At 36.6% G+C, this 21058-nt stretch overlaps 1 protein-coding gene across 17 annotated transcripts in view; it reads left to right on the top strand.

Annotated features, from left to right (window-relative positions):
* Positions 1-21058, top strand: part of CAMK2D (calcium/calmodulin dependent protein kinase II delta) — a 281455-nt gene that overhangs the window by 183552 nt on the left and 76845 nt on the right. For 16 of the 17 annotated variants that reach the window (XM_057546259.1, XM_057546254.1, XM_057546250.1 and 13 more), the window contains exons 5-6: positions 14387-14452; positions 17775-17847. In XM_057546259.1, coding sequence (XP_057402242.1) covers positions 14387-14452; positions 17775-17847 — 139 coding nt within the window. Of the gene's footprint in view, positions 1-14386; positions 14453-17774; positions 17848-18785; positions 18859-21058 lie in introns of all 17 variants that reach the window. The other variant, XM_028168705.2, reaches the window with a different exon arrangement.

Here is a 21058-nt window from a genome sequence, read left to right as displayed (position 1 = left end):
CCAGCTTCAGCTCCAGGGACTGGAATTCTAAGGGACAGAAGCCCATGCTTGGCAGGGGAGCCCGATGCCTCAACAGGGCATACACCACAGTCTACCTGGATGGATTATCAGTTTTCTCATTTTTTTTTCTTTTTATATAGGCGTAGGCACTGTGTTGTCTGTTGTGTGTCTTCTTCTGGAGAGCCGAGCGTATTATTTTATCAACTCATCCATCCTTAGAAAATATGTACATGTGCCATGCTGAATTTTTGGTGAGCTAAGAGTAGGACTGGTGCAAAGCTGTGTGACTGCAAGTCATCAATGGCCAAGGAGATAATGTGCCCCTTAGCAGGCTAACCCCAAGTCAAAAGAAGGTATGTTCTGTGATACGACATGAGAGAGGCAAACAGTTCTGCTGATCTCCAAACACAGCTTGCACAGCCTTAAATTTCAATTTTAAGATTTCCATTAGGACTTATAAAGAATTTTATAAATGGCTCACACCTCATAGACACTACAGAAAGAGCATTTACTTTCAAATTTGATATGCCCAGGATGAGAACACTTTGTCCGCCTTACTGAGTGTCCTTGGGTATTCCAAAGGGGTTCTGGGGTCATGGTAGTCATATCTTGGTGAGTTGGGGATAATGTGAGCTGAATTACTCATGGAACTTGGTCAGATATGGACAGAGCCACTGTTAGCCTATTGGTGTTTCTGTGCCATTAGGAAAAGCTCCTGGTATGGGCACTTTGCTTAGAGAGTGGAATAAGGCTGGATTACAGCCCTCCCTTGCCTCCTTGGCTTGTGCCTTTGTATACAGCACAAATTGCACAACCCTTATCTGGTGGCTCTGAATACGGAGAAATGCTGTCTTTTCTCTTTGCATTTTATGAATAGACAAAATACAGCACGGAAAAAAATTTTCGCCTAACCTGACCTCACACAATTGGCTAATAACAAACCAGTTGATATTATGTTGAATCTACTTCATTACCAATTTGACCATGCTGCCTAGAAGTGAAAAGTAACAGTGGAACAAATTGTTTTAACAACTGGATGATGTAGAACTGTTTATTAACGTTCAAGTTTATGGTATGGATAATTTCCTAAATCCCTGTGGGACCCACAGAGGAATAGGAAGTAGCAATACTTATTTAGTCTGCATTAGATTATACTCTTTTTCATTGCCATCATCATTATTATCATCAAATATTGTTTTGATTAAAAAAATTTTTATTGTAAAATATACATAACATAAAAATTGCTTAACCATTTTTAAGTGTCCAGTTAAGTGGCATTAAGCACATTCACATTATTGGGCAACCATCATCACCTTCCATCTGTAGAACTCTTTTCATCTTGCAGAACTGAAACGCTACATCCACTAAACAATAACGCCCCGTTCTTCCCTCTCTTCAGTCCCTGGCAACCACCATTCTACTTTCTGTCTCTCTGATTTTGACTACTCTAAGTACCCCATGTAAGTGAAATCATACTGGCTTATTTCACTTAGCATAATGTCCTCAGGGTTCATCCATGTTGTAGCATATGTCAGAATTTACTTCCTTTTTAGGACTGAGCAATATTTCATTGTCTGCATATACCATATTTTGCTTATCCACTGATCAGCCAATGAACACTTGAGTTGCTTCCATGTTTTAACTATTGTGAATGATACTGCTATGAACATGGGAGCGCAGATATCTTTTCAAGAAACTGCTTTTAATTCTTTGGGGTATATACCCAGAAGTAGAATTGCTGGATCATATGGTAATTCTGTTTAAAAAATTTTTTTTGGAATTGTCATACTGTTTTCCACAGCAGCTGTACCATTTTACATTTCCACCAATAGTGCACAAGTGTTCCAGTTTCTCTATGTCCTCACCAACACTTGTTACTTTCTGGTTTTTCTTATAGTAACCATCTTAATGCGTGTGAGTTGGTATCTCACTATGATTTTAATTTGCATCAAACTTTTTTTTTTTTAATGCATAGAATTGTGGTCTATTCCTTGCCTTCAGGAAGCATTCATTTTGAAATGTACATCTTTGCAAAACATTGCCTGAGCATTTAAGCAATCTTAGATTTAAAAAGGCTGAGAAACCACACACACACACACACACACACACACACACACACACACACACATACATACAAATATAATAAGCTTAATGACCGACTTGCTCACTTGAGGAGATCTGTGATGTTAACAGAACAAAAATAACCTATCTCATTTCTGCATTTGTTTTATTCCATGTGCCCTTAATTGTGGTCAGCAGCACTGTTTTCATTCATGCTTTTTCTTGGTCATCGAAGAGGAAAAACAACTTTAAGAATATGAACTTTTGATAGTGGTTCAAATTTTTCATCTACATTTGCGAAAGATGGAATGAGGAGGGGATTAAAAAGCAGAGTTGGCATGAGTTTTAGAATTGAGGGAGGATACAGAAATCCAGAATGATATTGAAGGGAAAGATTGATTACACAGAAAAACAGGAGTAAAGTAAGTGCTCCTTTGAAGGATTTCAGACCCTGCCACCCCAATCCACTCCCCCACTCTGCCTAATACTACAAGTTGGACAGTGCCCATGAATACACTGTCCTGCTTCAATATCCCACACTGAGCCTCCCCGAGTGTGCTGCCTTTCCTCCTGGCCTGACTCAGGTTTTGAATGGAACAGTTCCAATGGCCTGTCTCAGTTTTATTATCTCTACTGTAATTCCTAGTATGACTCAACAAATCTATCTACATCAGAATCAATAAGAAACTCTTTGAACCTTCTATTAAAGCAACTCTCAGCCTTTTTTGATTTCCATCATACAATTTGGCATCCATTCAGAAAACCATTTCTGGTCAACCTCAGATAATCTACTACTTCAGAGGTGTTATCAAATACTGGGTATTCAGCTAGAAAATAACTTACATAATAAGTTGATCTTAGCTAAAAAAAGATACTAACAATGGCATTAACAATGAACCAGAATTGTGTTTTGAATCCGTCCATCCCAAGTTTGCATCAGCCGCCTCCATGCCCACCATTGCCACTTTATCAGAACTGGCTGACAAATCTCATTCTGCTCATGTCGTGGTTGCACCGCTTGACTCAACTTAAAACTCATCATTCACCAAGAACTTTGAACGTTTTTGAACATATGAGAGGGGCATAATGTCAAACAGAAGTTGAACATATAGATATTCTTGATCTCTGTACTCAATTATAGTAAAAAAAAAAAAAAAAAAAAAGTATATGGGTTCAGTCCTTCAAAAAATGGAATATAAACATAGCTAGTTGTCTCCCTAGAATCATAAACCACCATGTTTTGTTTTTGAATTTTATTTATTTTTTTATACAGCAGGTTCTTATTAGTCATCCATTTTATACACATCGGTGTATATATGTCAATCCCAATCACCCAATTCATCCCCCGCCCCCTGCAACTTTCCCCCCTTGGTGTCCATACGTTTGTTCTCTACATCTGTGTCTCTACTTCTGCCCTGCAAACTGGTTCATCTGTACCATTTTTCTAGGTTCCACATATATGCGTTAATATACAATATTTGTTTTTCTCTTTCTGACTTACTTCATTCTGTATGACACTGTCTAGATCCATCCACATCTCTACAAATGACCCAATTTCGTTCCTTTTTATGGCTGAGTAATATTCCATTGTGTATATGTACCACATCTTCTTTATCGATTCGTCTGTCGATGGGCATGTAGGTTGCTTCCATGACCTGGCTATTGTAAATAGTGCTGCAGTGAACACTGGGGTGCACGTGTCTTTTTAAATTATGGTTTTCTCTGGTATATGCCCAGTAGTGGGATTGCTGGGTCATATGGTAATTCTATTTTTAGTTTTTTAAGGAAGCTCCATACTGTTCTCCATAGTGGCTGTATCAATTTACATTCCCACGAACAGTGCAAGAGGGTTCCCTTTTCTCCACACCCTCTCCAGCATTTGTTGTTTGTAGATTTTCTGATGATGCCCATTCTAACTGATGTGATGTGATATCATAGTTTTGATTTGCATTTCTCTAATAATTAGTGATGTTGAGCAGCTTTTCATGTGCTTCTTGGCCGTCTGTATGTCTTCTTTGGAGAAATGTCTATCTAGGTCTTTTGCCCATTTTTTTGATTGGGTTGTTTTTTTTTTAATACTGAGCTGCATGAGCTGTTTATATATTTTGGAGATTACTCCTTTGTCTGTTGATTCATTTGCAAATATTTTCTCCCATTCTGAGGGGTGTCTTTTCATTTTGTTTGTAGTTTCCTTTGCTTTGCAAAAGCTTTTAAGTTTCATTAGGTCCCATTTGTTTATTTTTGTTTTTATTTCCATTTCTCTAGGTGGTGGGTCAAAAAGGATCTTGCTTTGACTTATGTCATACAGTGTTCTGCCTATGTTTTCCTCTAAGAGTTTTATAGGGTCTGGCCTTACATTTAGGTCTTTAATCCATTTTGAGTTTATTTTTGTGTATGGTGTTAGGGAGTGTTCTAATTTCATTCTTTTACATGTAGCTGTCCAGTTTTCCCAGCACCACTTATTGAAGAGACTGTCTTTTCTCCATTGTATATCCTTGCCTCCTTTGTCATAGATTAGTTGACCATAGGTGCGTGGGTTTATCTCTGGGCTTTCTATCTTGTTCCATTAATCTGTATTTCTGTTTTTGTGCCAGTACCATATTGTCTTGATTACTGTAGCTTTGTAGTATAGTCTGAAGTCAGGGAGTCTGATTCCTCTAGCTCCGTTTTTTTCCCTGAAGACTGCTTTGGCTATTTGGGGACTTTTGTGTCTCCATATAAATTTTAAGATTTTTTGTTCTAGTTCTGTAAAAAATGCCTTTGGTAATTCGATAGGAATTGCATTCAATCTGTAGATTGCTTTGGGTAGTATAGTCATTTTCACAATATTGATTCTTCCAATCCAAGAACATGGTATATCTCTCCATCTGTTGGTATAATCTTTAATTTCTTTCATCACTGTCTTATAGTTTTCCACATACAGGTCTTTTGTCTCCCTAGGTAGGTTTATTCCTAGGTGCTTTATTCTTTTTGTTGCAGTGGTAAATGGGAGTGTTTCCTTAATTTCTTTTTCAGATTTTTCATCATTAGTGTATAGGAATGCAAGAGATTTCTGTGCATTAATTTTGTGTCCTGCAACTTTACCAAATTCATTGATTAGCTCTAGTAGTTTTCTGGTGGCATTTTTAGGATTCTCTATGTATAGTATCATGTCATCTGCAAGCAGTGACAGTTTTACTTCTTCTTTTCTGATTTGGATTCCTTTTATTCCTTTTTCTTCTCTGATTGCCGTGGCTAGGACTTCCAAAACTATGTTTAATAATAGTGGCGAGTTGCCCACTTTCTGGAGAGTTTTTATCATAAATGGGTGTTGAATGTTGTCAAAAGCTTTTTCTGCATCTATTGAGATGGTCATATGGTTTTTATTCTTCAGTTTGTTAATATGATGTATCACATTGATTTGCGTATATTGAAGAATCCTTGCATCCCTGGGATAAATCCCACTTGATCATGGTGTATGATCCTTTCAATGTATTGTTGGATTCTGTTTGCTAGTATTTAGTTGAGGATTTTTGCATCTATATTCATCAGTGACATTGGTCTGTAATTTTCTTTTTTTGTAGTATCTTTGGTTTTGGTGAACACCAAAACCAGGGTGATGGTGGCCTCGTAGAATGAGTTTGGGAGTGTTCCTTCCTCTGCAATTTTTTGGAAGAGTTTGAGAAGGATGGGTGTTAGCTCTTCTCTAAATGTTTGATAGAATTCACCTGTGAAGCCATGTGGTCCTGGACTTTTGTTTGTTGGAAGATTTTTAATCATAGTTTCAATTTCATCACTTGTGATTGGTCTGCTTATATTTTCTAATTCTTTCTGGTTCAGTCTTGGAAGGTTATACCTTTCTAAGAATTTGTCCATTTCTTCCAGATTGTCCATTTTATTGGCATAGAATTGCTTGTAGTAGTCTCTTAGGATGCTTTGTATTTCTGCGGTGTCTGTTGTAACTTCTCCTTTTTCATTTCTAATTTTATTGATTTGAGTCCGCTCCCTCTTTTTCTTGATGAGTCTGGCTAATGGTTTATCAATTTTGTTTATCTTCTCAAAGAACCAGCTTTTAGTTTTATTGATCTTTGCTATTGTTTTCTTTGTTTCTATTTCATTTATTTGTGCTCTGATCTTTATGATTTCTTTCCTTCTGCTAACTTCGGGTTTTGTTTGTTCTTGTTTCTCTAGTTCCTTTAGGTGTAAGGTTAGATTGTTTATTTTGAGATTTTTCTTGTTTCTTGAGGTAGGCTTCTATTGCGATAAACTTCCCTCTTAGAACTGCTTTTGCTGCATCCCATAGGTTTTCGATCGTCGTGTTTTCCTTGTCATTTGTCTCTAGGTGTTTTTTGATTTCCTCTTTGATTTCTTCAGTGATCTCTTGGTTATTTAGTAACGTATTGTTTAACCTCCATGTGTTTGTGTTTTTACATTTTTTTCCCTGTAACTGATTTCTAATCTCAGAGCGTTGTGGTCAGAAAAGATGCTTAATATGATTTCAATTTTCTTAAATTTACTGAGGCTTGATTTGTGACCCAAGATGTGATCTATCCTGGAGAATGTTCCGTGTGTACTTGAGAAGAAAGTGTAATCTGCTGTTTTTGGATGGAATATCCTATAAATATCAATTAAATCTATCTGGTCTATTGTGTCATTTAAAGCTTGTGATTCCTTATTAATTTTCTGTTTGGATGATCTGTCCATTGGTGTAAGTGAGGTGTTAAAAGTCCCCTGCTATTATTGTGTTACTGTTGATTTCCTCTTTTATAGCTGTTAGCAGTTGCTTTATGTATTGAGGTGCTCCTATGTTGGTGCATATATATTTATAATTGTTATATCTTCTTCTTGGACTGATCCCTTGATCATTATGTAGTGTCCTTCCTTGTCTCCTGTAACATTCTTTATTTTAAAGTCTATTTTATCTGATATGAGTATTGCTACTCCAGCTTTCTTTTGATTTCCATTTGCATGGAGTATCTTTTTCCATCCCCTCACTTTCAGTCTGTATGTGTCCCTAGGTCTGAAGTGGGTCTCTTGTAGACAGCATATATATGCGTCCTGTTTTTGTATCCATTCAGCAATCCTGTGTCTTTTGGTTGGAGCATTTAACCCATTCACATTTAAGGTAATTATTGATATGTATGTTCCTATTACCATTTTCGTAATTGTTTTGGGTTTGTTTTTGTAGGTCCTTTTCTTCTCTTGTGTTTCCCACTTAGAGAAGTTCCTTTAGCATTTGTTGTAGAGCTGGTTTGGTGGTGCTGAATTCTCTTAGCTTTTGCTTGTCTGTAACGCTTTTGATTTCTCTGTCAGATCTGAATGAGATCCTTGCCAGATCTCATTACTCATAGAGTAATCTTGGCTGTAGGTTCTTCCCTTTCATCACTTTAAATATATTATGCCACTCCCTTCTGGCTTGTAGAGTTTCTGCTGAGAAATCAACTGTTAACCTTATGGGAGTTCCCTTGTATGTTATTTGTCATTTTTCCCTTGCTGCTTTCAATAATTTTTCTTTGTCTTTAATTTTTGTCAGTTTGATTACTATATATCTCGGCGTGTTTCTCCTTGGGTTTATCCTGCCTGGGGCTCTCTGCGCTTCCTGGACTTGGGTGGCTATTTCCTTTCCCATGTTGGGGAATTTTTTGACTCTAATCTCTTCAAATATTTTCTCGGTCCTTTCTCTCTCTCTTCTCCTTCTGGGACCCCTATAATGCGAATGTTGTTGTGTTTAATGTTGTCCCAGAGGTCTCTTAGGCTGTCTTCATTTCTTTTCATTCTTTTTTCTTTAGTCTGTTCTGCAGCAGTGAATTCCACCATTCTGTCTTCCAGGTCACTTATCCGTTCTTCTGCCTCAGTTATTGTGCTACTGATTCCTTCTAGTGTAGTTTTCATTTCAGTTATTGTATTGTTCATCTCTGTTTGTTTGTTCTTTAATTCTTCTAGGTCTTTGTTCTTTAATTCTTCTGGGTCTTTGTTAAACATTTCTTGCATCTTCTTGATCTTTGCCTCCATTCTTTTTCCAAGGTCTGGATCATCATCACTATCATTATTCTGAATTCTTTTTCTGGAAGGTTGCCTATCTCCACTTCATTTAGTTGTTTTTCTGGGGTTTTATCTTGTTCCTTCATCTGGTACATAGCCCTCTGCCTTTGCATCTTGTCTGTCTTTCTGTGAATGTGGTTTTTGTTCCACAGGCTGCAGGATTGTAGTTCTTCTTGCTTCTGCTGTCTGCCCTCAGAACACCATGTTTTTCTTCCCTTCTCAATCTCTAATCCAAGTATGTGCCTTTGTAATGAATTCAACAAATACTTCCTGCATTTGTGATCCAACATGATTAGTTCACAGACAAACTCTGTCTTATGGGAAAGATACTATAAGATCTAAAACTGAAATATATGATTTCCAGGGGAAAACTGCCTGAGAGATCCCTGCTTTCTTATAAAATATAATGGTAAGTGATATGATGTCAGGAGCATCAACATTATGGCGTTGATATGTGATCCTCCCACACGTCTGCTCTCTGTGAAATATAAAACCCTGGGATCATTCACTTAATGAGCATTTAATGAGCTTGTCACAGGCACTATGTGTCAGCACTTGATATTTTATAGTGAAGAAGCAGGAACAGATTTTACCCTCCCAGAGCAACCATACAGGTAGAAAGACAAACATTAAGCAAATGTGTACACAAAGAAATATGTGATTCTAATGGTGATAAGTTTTATGGAGAATAATACAGGGTTCTAAGGGAGTAAGATAACTTAGACCAGTAGGGGGTCTGAGGATATAAAACTTAAGCCACGTTTTGAAGGATAAGAGGGATTTACTCACCAAATAGTAAAGGTAGAGACGCTGGGAATGTTCTGGAAGAGAGACAAGCACTTGAAAAGGCCCAGGGATGGGAAGGGGCTTGGTGCACTTGAGGAACTGGAGAAAGGCTGCTGTGGTTGGAGCAGGATGGAGAGGGGGCAGCAAGGAGCATCAGGAGACATGCAGGTCATGTAAGGATTTTGCCTGGAAAAGCAGTGCACAGTATTTAAGAGCTTCATGTAGCCATGAGACAGGATTCAGTGTACACTTAAAGCTACTGTCTGGAGAATTGATGGCAGAGGGGCAAGAGAGGAGATGGTGCCCATTAGGAGACCATTGCAGTAGTGCAGGTGACAGACAGTGATGACTTGGACTGGTGACATTAGAGTGGAGATGGAAAGAAGTCCTGATTCAAGATGCATTTTGGAGATAAAGTCAGCAGGATTTGTCTAGAGATTGGTAGATAAATAATATGAAAAGTAGTTGGGCCTCTTTACCCTCAGTTTCTAGCTTAAATATGGGTTAAACCATAAAATTGTGGACTGGTTTCATTCATCCATTAATTATTTGATAATTTATTTACTCAGTAAAGATTTATTAAGCTCCTTCTTTCTGCCAGACATGATGTAAAGTACTGAAGATACAATGTTCCACCATAGATGTCTGCCCAGAGGTTGGCTTAGTTGACTATATATGTTAGAAGATGGTGCTAAGAAGGCCTGACTTTTCGATTGTATCTCCATAGACTGTTCCCTTAGCTCAGTGGTTCTCATCAGGGACACTAGGAGGACCTTGGGTTGACTGGGAATAGTGGGATTGACACAATGACAAGGTAGTGCTGCTGGCACCTATTGTGGGGCCTGGTGCTGACAATCTTGCCTATTCAAGGGACCATCCCATGTGGTGAAGGATTGTCTGGCCAGGAAGACCAGTAACACTCCTGTTAATGAACCATGATCAGCTTCACTCTGACCAGCCCTCACCAGCAGTTGGTCTTACTTTAATCCAAGAATTAAAAGGGATGTAAGTGGGAATGCCTTTATGTCACTGTTCTTCCCAGTCTTTTCACATGATCCTTTGGGCTCTCCAGAGATCTTTGACCTGCTCTTCTGCTCTCCAGCTTGTGTCCAAGGGGAAACAATTAGGGCAGCACAATGGGAATAAACAAACCCTTTCTTTCTTGTGCTGTGTGTTCTTGGGAAAAGTCCTTAACCTCCACTAATTCAGTGTCCTCGTGTATAAAACGGAAATAATAGCACTAGTATCTACCTCATGAGGTTGTTGTGTTACAACCTGTAGGGACTTAGAACAGTACTTCGGCTTGGCACATGGTGAGCTCCCAATGGATATTTGCTGTTATCGTTCAACAGTATGGAAGGCAGTGTGCCGGGCACCATGCAGGTAACACAGACAAACACGTCACCGCTCACAGCTTCTGCCCGGGAGGTCACTGGAAGACACACGCGTTACCCAAATGCAAGTCAGCATATGAAACGTTTTTGGACAAACAAGCAAAAAATTTGACTATGGTGATTCTTTGCTAACATGACTTCTGCTGTCTCTGTTCAGAGCCTTGGATTTCAGGTCCGGTGGCCTCTGCTCATTGGGTTTGTTCTTCAGCTTTATACTTGGAGTTCCAGGGGGAATGACTCCTTTTTCTAGGAGACACTCCTGGCCCTGCCTTGGAGAGATTGCCTCCTCACTGTGCGTTAGCTGGGCCCTGCTCTGGGTTCCTGTTTTCCAGCGTGGCTACCGCCTGAGGTTCATGGGTTTTGCCGCATCACCTTGGGCATGCTCTAATCTCTGCATCATTGCTGGTTCTTGAGTTAACGTGGCGCCATTTTCTCTTCCAAAGTCCAATCTTTGACATCTTGGATGCTAGTAGCTGCTCAGTGTCATAGTCAAAGCTGTAATCCTCAAAATTTTATAAATGCTTTATTCAAGGTGAAACTACTTTCAACTCTTCCTGATATAATTCACAAATATATATACAAGGAGCATGAATAATTCATTCTTTCTGGAAAGCACAAAATGAATCAGCATTCCCATCAATAACAACAGCAACAACAAAAATCTTTTTGATATATGGAGTCTCATCTTTTCATAGTTCTAGAGTTATTTTTTTCCTGTAAGCTCTAATGTTCTAGAGGTTCATAAATGATAATTAATGCTTCAAATATATAATTGATATGCCTCATATCATACAGATCCCTGGCACCAATTTATTCGCGAAATCTCTAATTAATTAATCTAACGGTTTATTCATGAGACTGATTTAATTTGTGACTTTGTATGAAACTTCACATAGCATACTAAAAATTTTCCAAAATCTGCAATAACTGCTGCTTAATTTTGTGCTCCATTAAACAATCATGTGAGTATAGAAATGTGTTAAAGTTAGAAAATTCAGTAGTTTCTCTTTAAGGCAGTGTGTTCTATTAGAACTCCATTGTTTCCTTCTCAGACATTTATCATACATATAGCAAAAATGATAAAATGGCTTCATTTACACAAGGATATTTTTAAATAATGAGAAAAATGAATGCTAGAAAATGAGGAAGAGTACTGTCAGAGACAGTTGACTATATAATCTCCAACTCTATATAAAACTCTCTATACCCCTTAAATTTGTTTAATCGTTACACCTGACTTTTCAGTATTCTTCTTTAGATACAAACCTCTTAGGAAATAAAACCTATTGTCACGTATGGCTAAATTTTAGTGTTTTCCTTTTTCTTTTTAAGCACATGTATAATCTCTAAACTTATAGTAGATGGGTAGCATGATTTTCTGACTTGGTTAATTCATTTAATCATTATTTCAGTACTCATTAATTGAACAACTGTTATGTCTTAGTTGCTGGATTCAGTGCTAAGGTAACAAAGATCAGTAAGTCCTGATCCTAGTGATTTAGGATCTGACAATTCTCATGGAGTATATAATATATCTAAGAAGCTACTATATATGCAGTAGCAATTTTATTAGTGACAATGGGCTTTTTAATCAATATTTGTTAAACACTTTAACAATCCAAAATTGTTTGTAATATATACAGATTTTCTTGGTACCTGTGGTCAGAAACAAAGATAAATATGAATATATATCATATCTACGTTCGTCACATTCAAAGGAAGAAATCCCACAAAACTGTTATCATCGTTATAGAGACAGTAATAGATTTGTTGGAAGTTCTTTCTGTCTAATATTTAATTACTTTGTATCATAATTTGTCTAGGGCACACTGTATGATTGCATTAATATCATAGATTCTAATTGGGAGAAAAACTTAGCTGTGCCAGTAAATGAAATTACATGTACACATAACCACAGTTTTCATAACAAGCCCATATGAAGCTTTAAATAATCATTTTAGATGTCCATTTTATATGTAAAAGTAGTAGAATTGAAAATAGTAACTTCAACATTAAAGGACTTACAAATATCCAGAATGCAATGGAGATGGGGGAAAGTTGGGTAAACTTTCAGACAAATTTACAGTTTTTAGTATCACATTTTTCATTTAGGAGAGGAAAATACAGACGAGAGTAATAACTGGTAATCCCTGGAACATGTTATCATTGGATGATATTTCAGAACTTATTAAAGTAAAAAACAAGAACAACCACCAAAAGCTATCTTAGATTAATTTTATCTCACACTCTCTAATGTACATACAGCAAGTTTTATACCTTCACTCGATGCTTGACCAAATGACTCATACCTTCTAAATCTCTAGAAAAGTGGACAGTGTAATTATTGAAAAGGCTGTACTGTGTAGTGATTGAAAGCATGGGCTGTGGAGTGGATGGCCCCCCCATGCCACTCAAGGCTGTGTAAAGTTGGGCAAGTTACTTAACTTCTCTGTACGTCCATTTTCTCATCAATAAACTGGGCTAGTGGTAAAACCGTCCTAAATTATGAGAATTTATCAGTTAATATAAAGCTTAGCACACTGCATGTCACATGATAAGTGCTCAACAAATGTTAGCTCTTATGAGATTAAACTCCAAAGCTGAAAGTTTCTTTTAAAATCAAGTCAGATCATAACAGAGGAAGGAATGACTGATAAATACATAAGAAAAGGATTCATTTCACTAATACTCAAACTCGTATTAACATGAGCTAACTTTTTTCCGATTAGATAGGCATTTTCGTTTATTGACAATAACCATTATTAATAATGATGTGGGCCTGTCGGTACTTTCACAGTGTTGGAGGTACCACCGTTTTGGAAGGTAATTTTCCTTGTCTTCCCAACAAAATTTTAAATGTGGATACTCTTTGACCCAGTAATTTTACTTCTAAGAATTTATCTTCTAATAATACTCAAAGATGTGCGTGCACACACGCATACACACTACTTATTTTCAATAGGGAAAAAAAAATGCTTTTGACATGAAACAGTGCCCATGATTTAATGTAAAATGAAAAACACAATTAGCCTAATTTTTGTATATTGCACAATCGCAATTTAGTGAGAAAAGTGTTTCTTTGTGTGTGTTTGCAAAGGGAAAAGTATAAATGTTAAAAGATACACAAAAAGTTGTAAGGACACGCATAAAGTTAAAATCGGTTTATTCCCGGGAGTGGAATTGGGATCAAGAGATAGGGGAGGACTTGGTACATTTCCATACTTTAAAATTTTACTACAAAGTTACATGACTTGAAAATTTAGAAACTCATTTTTTAAGCAGGGAGAAGAAAAGCCTAAGCCAGAGAATCACTGGTTAGGGAATTCTGGCCCCAAAGCAGTAATCTATTGGACCTGGAGAAGAAGTGAATCCTAGAGATAGTTACATCTCCTTACTTAGAGAACCTCGAAGTCCACGGTCTGAATGAACTTCCTGGAGCAACCAAATCTAGTTGCTGAGTTGTGGGGAAGTCTTCACTTTATTAAAAAGGGCAGACACATATGGCTCCTTCCTAGCTGGCAAGGGGTCACTGCTGCCTCCCAGGCACTGCCAAAACCTGAGTCTTAGTTTACCGGCAAAGACATGGAACATAAAGGAAATTGCTTTACAAGGAAAATCAAGCACTCAGCCCCAAAGTGTATGTATTTTGGAAGGCCACCTCTAGCCCATAAAGGCATGTTCATTGCAGTTTAAAAATCGAGCCCCTCCAGAGAAATACAGCCTGCAAACTCACACTCTACACCCATGATATGTGTTATCCTCTCTTTTTGTTCAGAAAATGTTCCTAAATGGTTCCACACACTTTGTCAGACCTCAGTTAATATTTAGAGAATTGAAGAGTTTCGTAGAAACCATTTTCTATAAGATATGTCTGAGTATATTTATGGTATACAGAAAATTGTATCCTCGGGATCTAGTGACACAAAGGCAAACAGAAAAGATGGAACTGTTTAGATTAATATAAATTGACCATTATGGAGTCTTATAATGTTTTAATATGCTTTATGTTTTGATAATTTTTAAAATAATCTGAAAATATATATTCTGTATGAACACTGGTGCAAATCTATTGATGCCTAGTTTTTTCTTCTTTTTTAATGTGAATATCTTGTTTGTCTTCACAGAGTTACTGGAGGTGAACTGTTTGAAGACATAGTGGCGAGAGAATATTACAGTGAAGCCGACGCCAGGTAAGTGACTTGCCCTGGGCAAGATACAAGACTCAGCACTCAGATGACACTTGTTCAGTATATCTCTCTACAAATATATTATGATGCTTAAGATTATGAGACTTTCATAATACCATCTTGGACTTTTCTTGATGAGTCCCTCTTAATTGATATTTCTCTCTTAAGGATTTCCAAGATGATTCTTTGAAGAAAAAACTAAACTGTGAATCTGGCCTAAATTTTATTTTTATCTAGTATCTATAGTTAGAATACATATTTTATTTTTTAAAAAAGCCTAACTGGAATGACTTCTGATAAAGAAATATACTTTTTTATCAAAGTTATGAGCTCTCTAGATGCTAGGCTGCCCAGTATGGTAGCCACTAGTCACATATGACTCTTTTTTTTTTAATTTGTTTTATTGAAGTATAGGTGATACTATGTTACAATGTTGTGTTAATTTCTGTTGTACAGCAAAGTGATTCAGTTATACATATATATATTCTTTTCCTTATTCTTTTCTGCTGTGGTTTATCACAGGATATTGAATATAGTTCCATGTGCTATATATTGTAGGACCTTGTTGTTTATGCATATGACTCTTAATTTCAATTTCAATTAATTAAAATTAAATAAAATAAAAAGTTCACTTCCTCAGTTGCACTAGCCCCATTTCAAGTGCTTAATTGCACGAGTGGCTAGCGGCAACCGACTGGACGTAGCAGATATAAAGCGTTTCCCTCATCACAGAAGTTCCATGAACAGCCCATGTCTAATCAGAGGCCATAAAAAGAAACAGACTCCAAAAGGCCCAGTGGTCTCCTTCAGGCATTATGAGCTGTTTAACGCTTTGGAAATTTCATTAACGTCCTTGGAACTCTCACTTGAAAAATATTTATTCAGGTACTTCAGAGGATTCAAGAGGATTTCCCAATCTTGTTAATTGGCAAAATTTTTTACAGAAGTTAGAAATGGCTAACATTTTGTCTAATTTGAGACTTCCTAGGCAATGTTTTTGGAGTGAAGTAACATTAATCTACTTGCTTAGACATTACTTAGACTGTTTGGTGTTAATTTCCTTGGCATTTCTTACATATATTCTGCAGTTGGTACTCATTTTGAAAAATCTGGCCCTGGCTCATTATTAGCAATATAAATGAGATGTTTTATATATATTCTGTTACTGGTGGTCTGTGCCTGCTGGTTCTCTATCTAATGCTTTCAGAGCTTCCAAAGGCTGCTAATCCCCCTGCAGCCTGGCCCTCAGCAGATAGTCAGCTGATAGAAGGTTCCCCATCCCTCCAAAGTAGCACATGTATACACAGGCTCACTTCTAAATTTCTAATTAATCTTTTTGGTTTAATGCTACTGTTTATGACATTTTGTGAATCTTCTCTGCACATGACTACACTCTAATTTTTTAATGGAATTTTTCCTGCAAAAGTCAAATAGAAAGTTCCATGTCACTTAGGCTATAATGAGTGAATCATCACTTGTTCAGTTTAAGCCAGATCCTCACATTAGGCCTCTGAAAAGGGCTTCAGAATAGCCTTGGAAGTAGCTATTTGCCCACTTTCCAAGAGAGTAATCTTTTTAATCAAAGTAATAAAAAAAAGTTAGGGAATTTCCTTTATTTTGCTTTTCAAAGTTATGTTAAACAGGTTGTTATTGTGTTTCAAAATATTGGTTGAAATTAATCTAGAGACCATTTTCACTATTGAGCAGCCCTACAGATAACAGGATAGACCCTCAGTTGGTTGGATCATTTCATATGCATGCTTATATTAAATTTTGGAATTTACTCTGGGATACATTTTAGGATAGGTCCCACACATAATCAAGGAGAAGAAGCATTCTCTTCTCAACTACAAGCGTAGAGAGCAAATAATTTGTAAAAATCTGACTAGTACTAGTCCTCAAGAAGTTAAGAATTGAATTCATTCTCACTGGTAACATATGGTGAAGTTTATTTAATATGAATTCATGTTTACTTCTTTATTTTCTGTTATTCATTAAGCCCAATAACTTATACCAGTGGTTTGAGATGAGAGAGTGAAGTATTCCTAAAAAGTAGTATAAAGTGAACATTATTGTAGAAGGAAAAAGAGTCATATGATTTAACACATAATTACCAACACTCCAATAAGCTGTATAGTCAAAAACAACCAATATGAAGCTGTTTTAGTGGTACACTTAATCAAGTTAGAGCTAGAAAATCACAATTCTGATCAATTTTGTGACATGTTGTAATAAATCAGATGGTGATTACTTTTTTTTAATTCAAGAATTTACTTTGGAGTAGTATTATTTTGTACATTAAATGATTGAAAATATCCTCATTAAAGTATTTGCTTAATCCTTATATGAATGAATGTAGAATGAATGAATGTCTGTATATACCTGCATTTGAATCGCATAGTGAACTTGTACAGAATTCATCAGTGTGATATGTTCTACATTACTGTATGTCATATGACAGCTCATGGGACCTTATAGGTGCCCATCGATGACGTCTACCGTAGAATTTAATTAGCAGTCTATTTGACATCAGTGAGCCTTTAATAAGAATAGCATAAGTTGTGCATTTTAACATAGTAATAAGCATAAGTTTTCCTTCACTGGGGTGTATGAAAATGTGTCTAACAACCACCAGTGCTGCAGGGGATTTTAAATTTTATTTATTTTTTGTAAGTTCTTAGCCCTTCCCCAGAGTATGACTATACTGAAGAGGAGTTTGTTTTATGCCATGGGTTTACTTTAAATTCTCCCTGTTATTGGAGACGTGCATTAGTTTTCCTATTAATATATTATACAAGCAGCACCATTTCTAAGTCAAAATGGTAAATGTCTCCCTCCATTTTTTTTGACCTTTGTTTCACCTGCCACTTCATCTGTGTTTACCCTCTTGTTTCAACACCTATGTTTAATTGTGACCTCAGATTTTAAACAGTTTAGATGTGTATGAGAAATACCCATAAATTTTATTTCACTGAAGAATTTTCCCAGAACATTGTGGGAATTATTTATAAAATTTTCTCCCTGAATATGGAAATATTGACTTCTGTATACAAATGATTTAATTTATGGAGTTGCAATGCAAAACACACAGCTCAAATTGTTTTGTCTGAATATGTCACAAATTCTATGTTGGATGTCATTTTTGTTAGAACCAGAATTAGCTTTATTCAGCATTATTTAATTCCAGTGTAAAGCTAAAAAAATTTGAAAAATATAATTTTTGTTTGTTGTTTGTTTCGTTCGAACTTTCATTTTATTTTGTATTCAATGTGATTATGTGCCTTTAAAATGTTCTCCCTTCCATTCTGCCCTTGTATCTTTGCAGTCATTGTATACAGCAGATTCTAGAAAGTGTAAATCATTGTCACCTAAATGGCATAGTTCACAGGGACCTGAAGGTCAGTATATGGAGTCCATAAATCTGAATCAAAGGAAGTTTTTTTGTTTTTTTTTTTCTGGGGAAAGGGCAGAGGGTGGGTATTTAAAATGGTTCCCTTGCCTTTCCCAACTTTTCCCTAAAATGACTAAATGATGAAATGATAATGCATGATGGCTCTTTCAGTTTGCTCATCTACAGGCTAAATATACATCATAGCAAAAAGGAAAGGACAGTATTGAGAACACAACCTGTTAACGTTTCCGAGGAGTAAACCACCAGAGGCAGTTTGGGGGCAGGCTTTCCTGAGGTGACCAGCATTTGCCTGGAGATAAACTTGGCCTGTGATGTATGTCCGCCTGTAGATTTAAACACCACTTCTGTTCTGAGACCATGGGTTGCTGTAGCAGAACAACTGGTTACGCATTGCTCCATTTGAGTCTGATGAACCCTCAGGCAAGAGATAATAATTGCCAGCTAAATTAAAGCATGTGAAGTTAATGATTTATCAAAAATTCATTACGTATCCTAATTTAACCTTAATGGTGCCTTGACTGCTAATGTGACAGCTTTGGAATGATACTAGAAAAATGGGAGAGAAGAGAGAAACAGCTTTTTTTGTGTGGGGTGGAGGTGGAGCACAAAAGCTATAAAAATTATAGTTGTGTTCCAGTTCATTTCCTGTGAGGATTTATAACCGGGAAATGAGCTCCTGAATTAAATATTTTTAAGATGGATTTTTCTAGAACAAGTGGACCCACATTTTGGCTCACATCTGGCAAGATCCTGACTGTTCTGAGGTAGTAGTCACTCTACTTGAGCATGTTTACATTACTGAAGATGTTTAAATACAACCCCAGTTGTCTGCTAGTTTTGCACTTTAACCCAGTCTCTCTGAGGCTATACAGACAGTGAGTGTAAGCTTGGAACTAACACACGCCCCCTGGTGTTTGCATGCAGTCATTGCATTCAGCAGATCCTGGAGGCTGTGCTACACTGCCATCAGATGGGCGTAGTCCATCGGGACCTGAAGGTGAGTAATGAATGCCCTTGGAGAAGACAAACCACCACACAATTCCTAATGACTGTTCAGCTGCAGTTATACCTGTAAAGGCAAAAATATGAGCAGTAAAGTTGTGTGGACTCATTCTGACACATTACGAAGACACCTTCCCTCACCACAATCATCTCTTCTCTAATGCACACTTGAGACTTACATAAATCCCATTTCATCCAGAGAGAAACCATTGCCTAACATTAACAATAAATAGGTTATATTTCCTTCTTCCTAAGAATGGGTGCAGCATTTAATGTGATTTTGAGTAAGACTGATGATCTCTTTCTTTCTAAACTTGTTCTGTGGACATAATAGTATGTTTGTTGATCAAACATGTGATTTTATAGTCATATTATATTTACCTAATATGTAAATGGTTATCAGAATTATAAGTTAAAAGGAGATAAATGTATTAGGTAGATTTTTGGCCCAAGTGATTGATGCTAAAGAATCCCATTCTGGGTGCTGAAGTCTCTTTCCCTTAACATTAGTCCCAGGAATTCTGAGGACATTGAGGCTCTCTGGGTTTTTATTTATTTATATTCCTAGGGGCCAAGATATCATTGCCTTTTAAAACAGATGGAAAAAGGGTAAAACAAATTTTATTATCAAATAGTATATTTGATACTAATACTTTTAAGACTTGACTCAGCTTCTGATAACCATTGAGGTTGAAAATTGTTTAGATCATTTAGAAATTAAATATTTCAGAGAAGACTATCCTTTTATTAATTTTCTGACCTCTTCTCTTGGCATTCTAGCTTTACTTATGAAATTTCAGAGAAATAGTGAAGACCTAGAAATTTAAATGGAGAGAAACTCCTGGGTGGGGGAAATAGAAAATGTGAGCATTGTATAGTTGTGATTTTTCATCTGAAACCTCAGCCTTTTCCAGGCTTTAGTACAAAGGTGGCAAAGGATAATTTAGAATGTCTTGAACTGTAATGTGTTCAGTGGGAGGACCTAGGCTGGTTTCTCTAGTCTTCTCTAGTTATAGTTAATTGTAAACCTGTAGTTTCCATTCATTTAGTATGTTCTACAAGAATATATCTCTAACGATCCACAGTGAGTTACTTGAAGATGTGATTTGTAAGCAAAACATTGCCTTAGTTTTCTAGAATCTTCCTTTAATTTTCAGTTTGAGTCTGAGAGCTTTGCATGTCTAAAGGAAAAGTAGGTTAATGACTTGTTCTTTTGGAGAACCAAGATAGGACTGTGTCCATCTGCTAACACCAAATTTACCCATCAGGATAAAGGAAAAATAATATGTTCCTGTGAAAATCCATATATTTGGCAATCACCTCAAAAATTCCTTACTAGCCATGTAAAGACAGTGCCCCTTTTTGTTACTTCTTAGAACTCACAGTGCTACTTTTCCTTTTTAAGTGAATGTATTTAGACATACACATTATTTTTGCTATTTAATAAAGTTATCATTTGAAACATTTTACTACATTTATGTAATTATAAGTATACTCTAAAAGCCAAGGATGAAAAATGTGAATTCTAGTCCATGACTTTCAAAATATATTTTGTGAGGTCATGATATTGCACTTTTGTAAGTGTCCAAACTCAGCAGAGCTCTTCAAAGACTGGAACTCCCTTCCTTCCTTCTTTCCTTCCTTCCTTCCTTTTTATTTATTTATTTATTTATTTATGGCTGTGTTGGGTCTTTGTTGCTGCACATGGGCTTTCTTTAGTTCACCAGGGAAGTCCCCAAAGACTGTAACTTTAATCAGAGATGGCAGTGAGCCTAGGATGTGGGTGGGGAAGAAAAATATATTTTCTGACATATGAGCTAAAGTCACTAATTAAAAACTCAGGCAGGTGATTTCCAGAGAGGCTACTACTAAAAGAAATAGCCTGCTGCATCACCCATCAGATTTCTTGCAAGGGAGAAAAGTGTTTTTGCTTTCTATTCTTACTCTGATTTTAGGAGAGGATAGAGATGAACTTCTGATAGAGCTTGTTATAATTTCTATAATTGTCTTAGTCTCTATCAAATTGCTGACTTGGATAAACTTCAGTTGAGTCTAGTTCTCATGCTTGTTTCAATAGACCATGACATAAATATACTAAGAGAGGCCCAAACTTGTGCGTGAGAGACAACTTATGCACACCTTAAGTGTGCTCAGTCACTGCCTTTGATTTGTGTCTTTTATACCCACCATGCATA

The sequence above is a fragment of the Balaenoptera acutorostrata genome, chromosome 5 (assembly GCF_949987535.1).
Source record: "Balaenoptera acutorostrata chromosome 5, mBalAcu1.1, whole genome shotgun sequence".
Classification (NCBI taxonomy): domain Eukaryota; kingdom Metazoa; phylum Chordata; class Mammalia; order Artiodactyla; family Balaenopteridae; genus Balaenoptera; species Balaenoptera acutorostrata.
The sequence above is the reverse complement of the archived record's forward strand: the minus strand, read 5'-3'. Positions and strand labels throughout refer to the sequence as shown.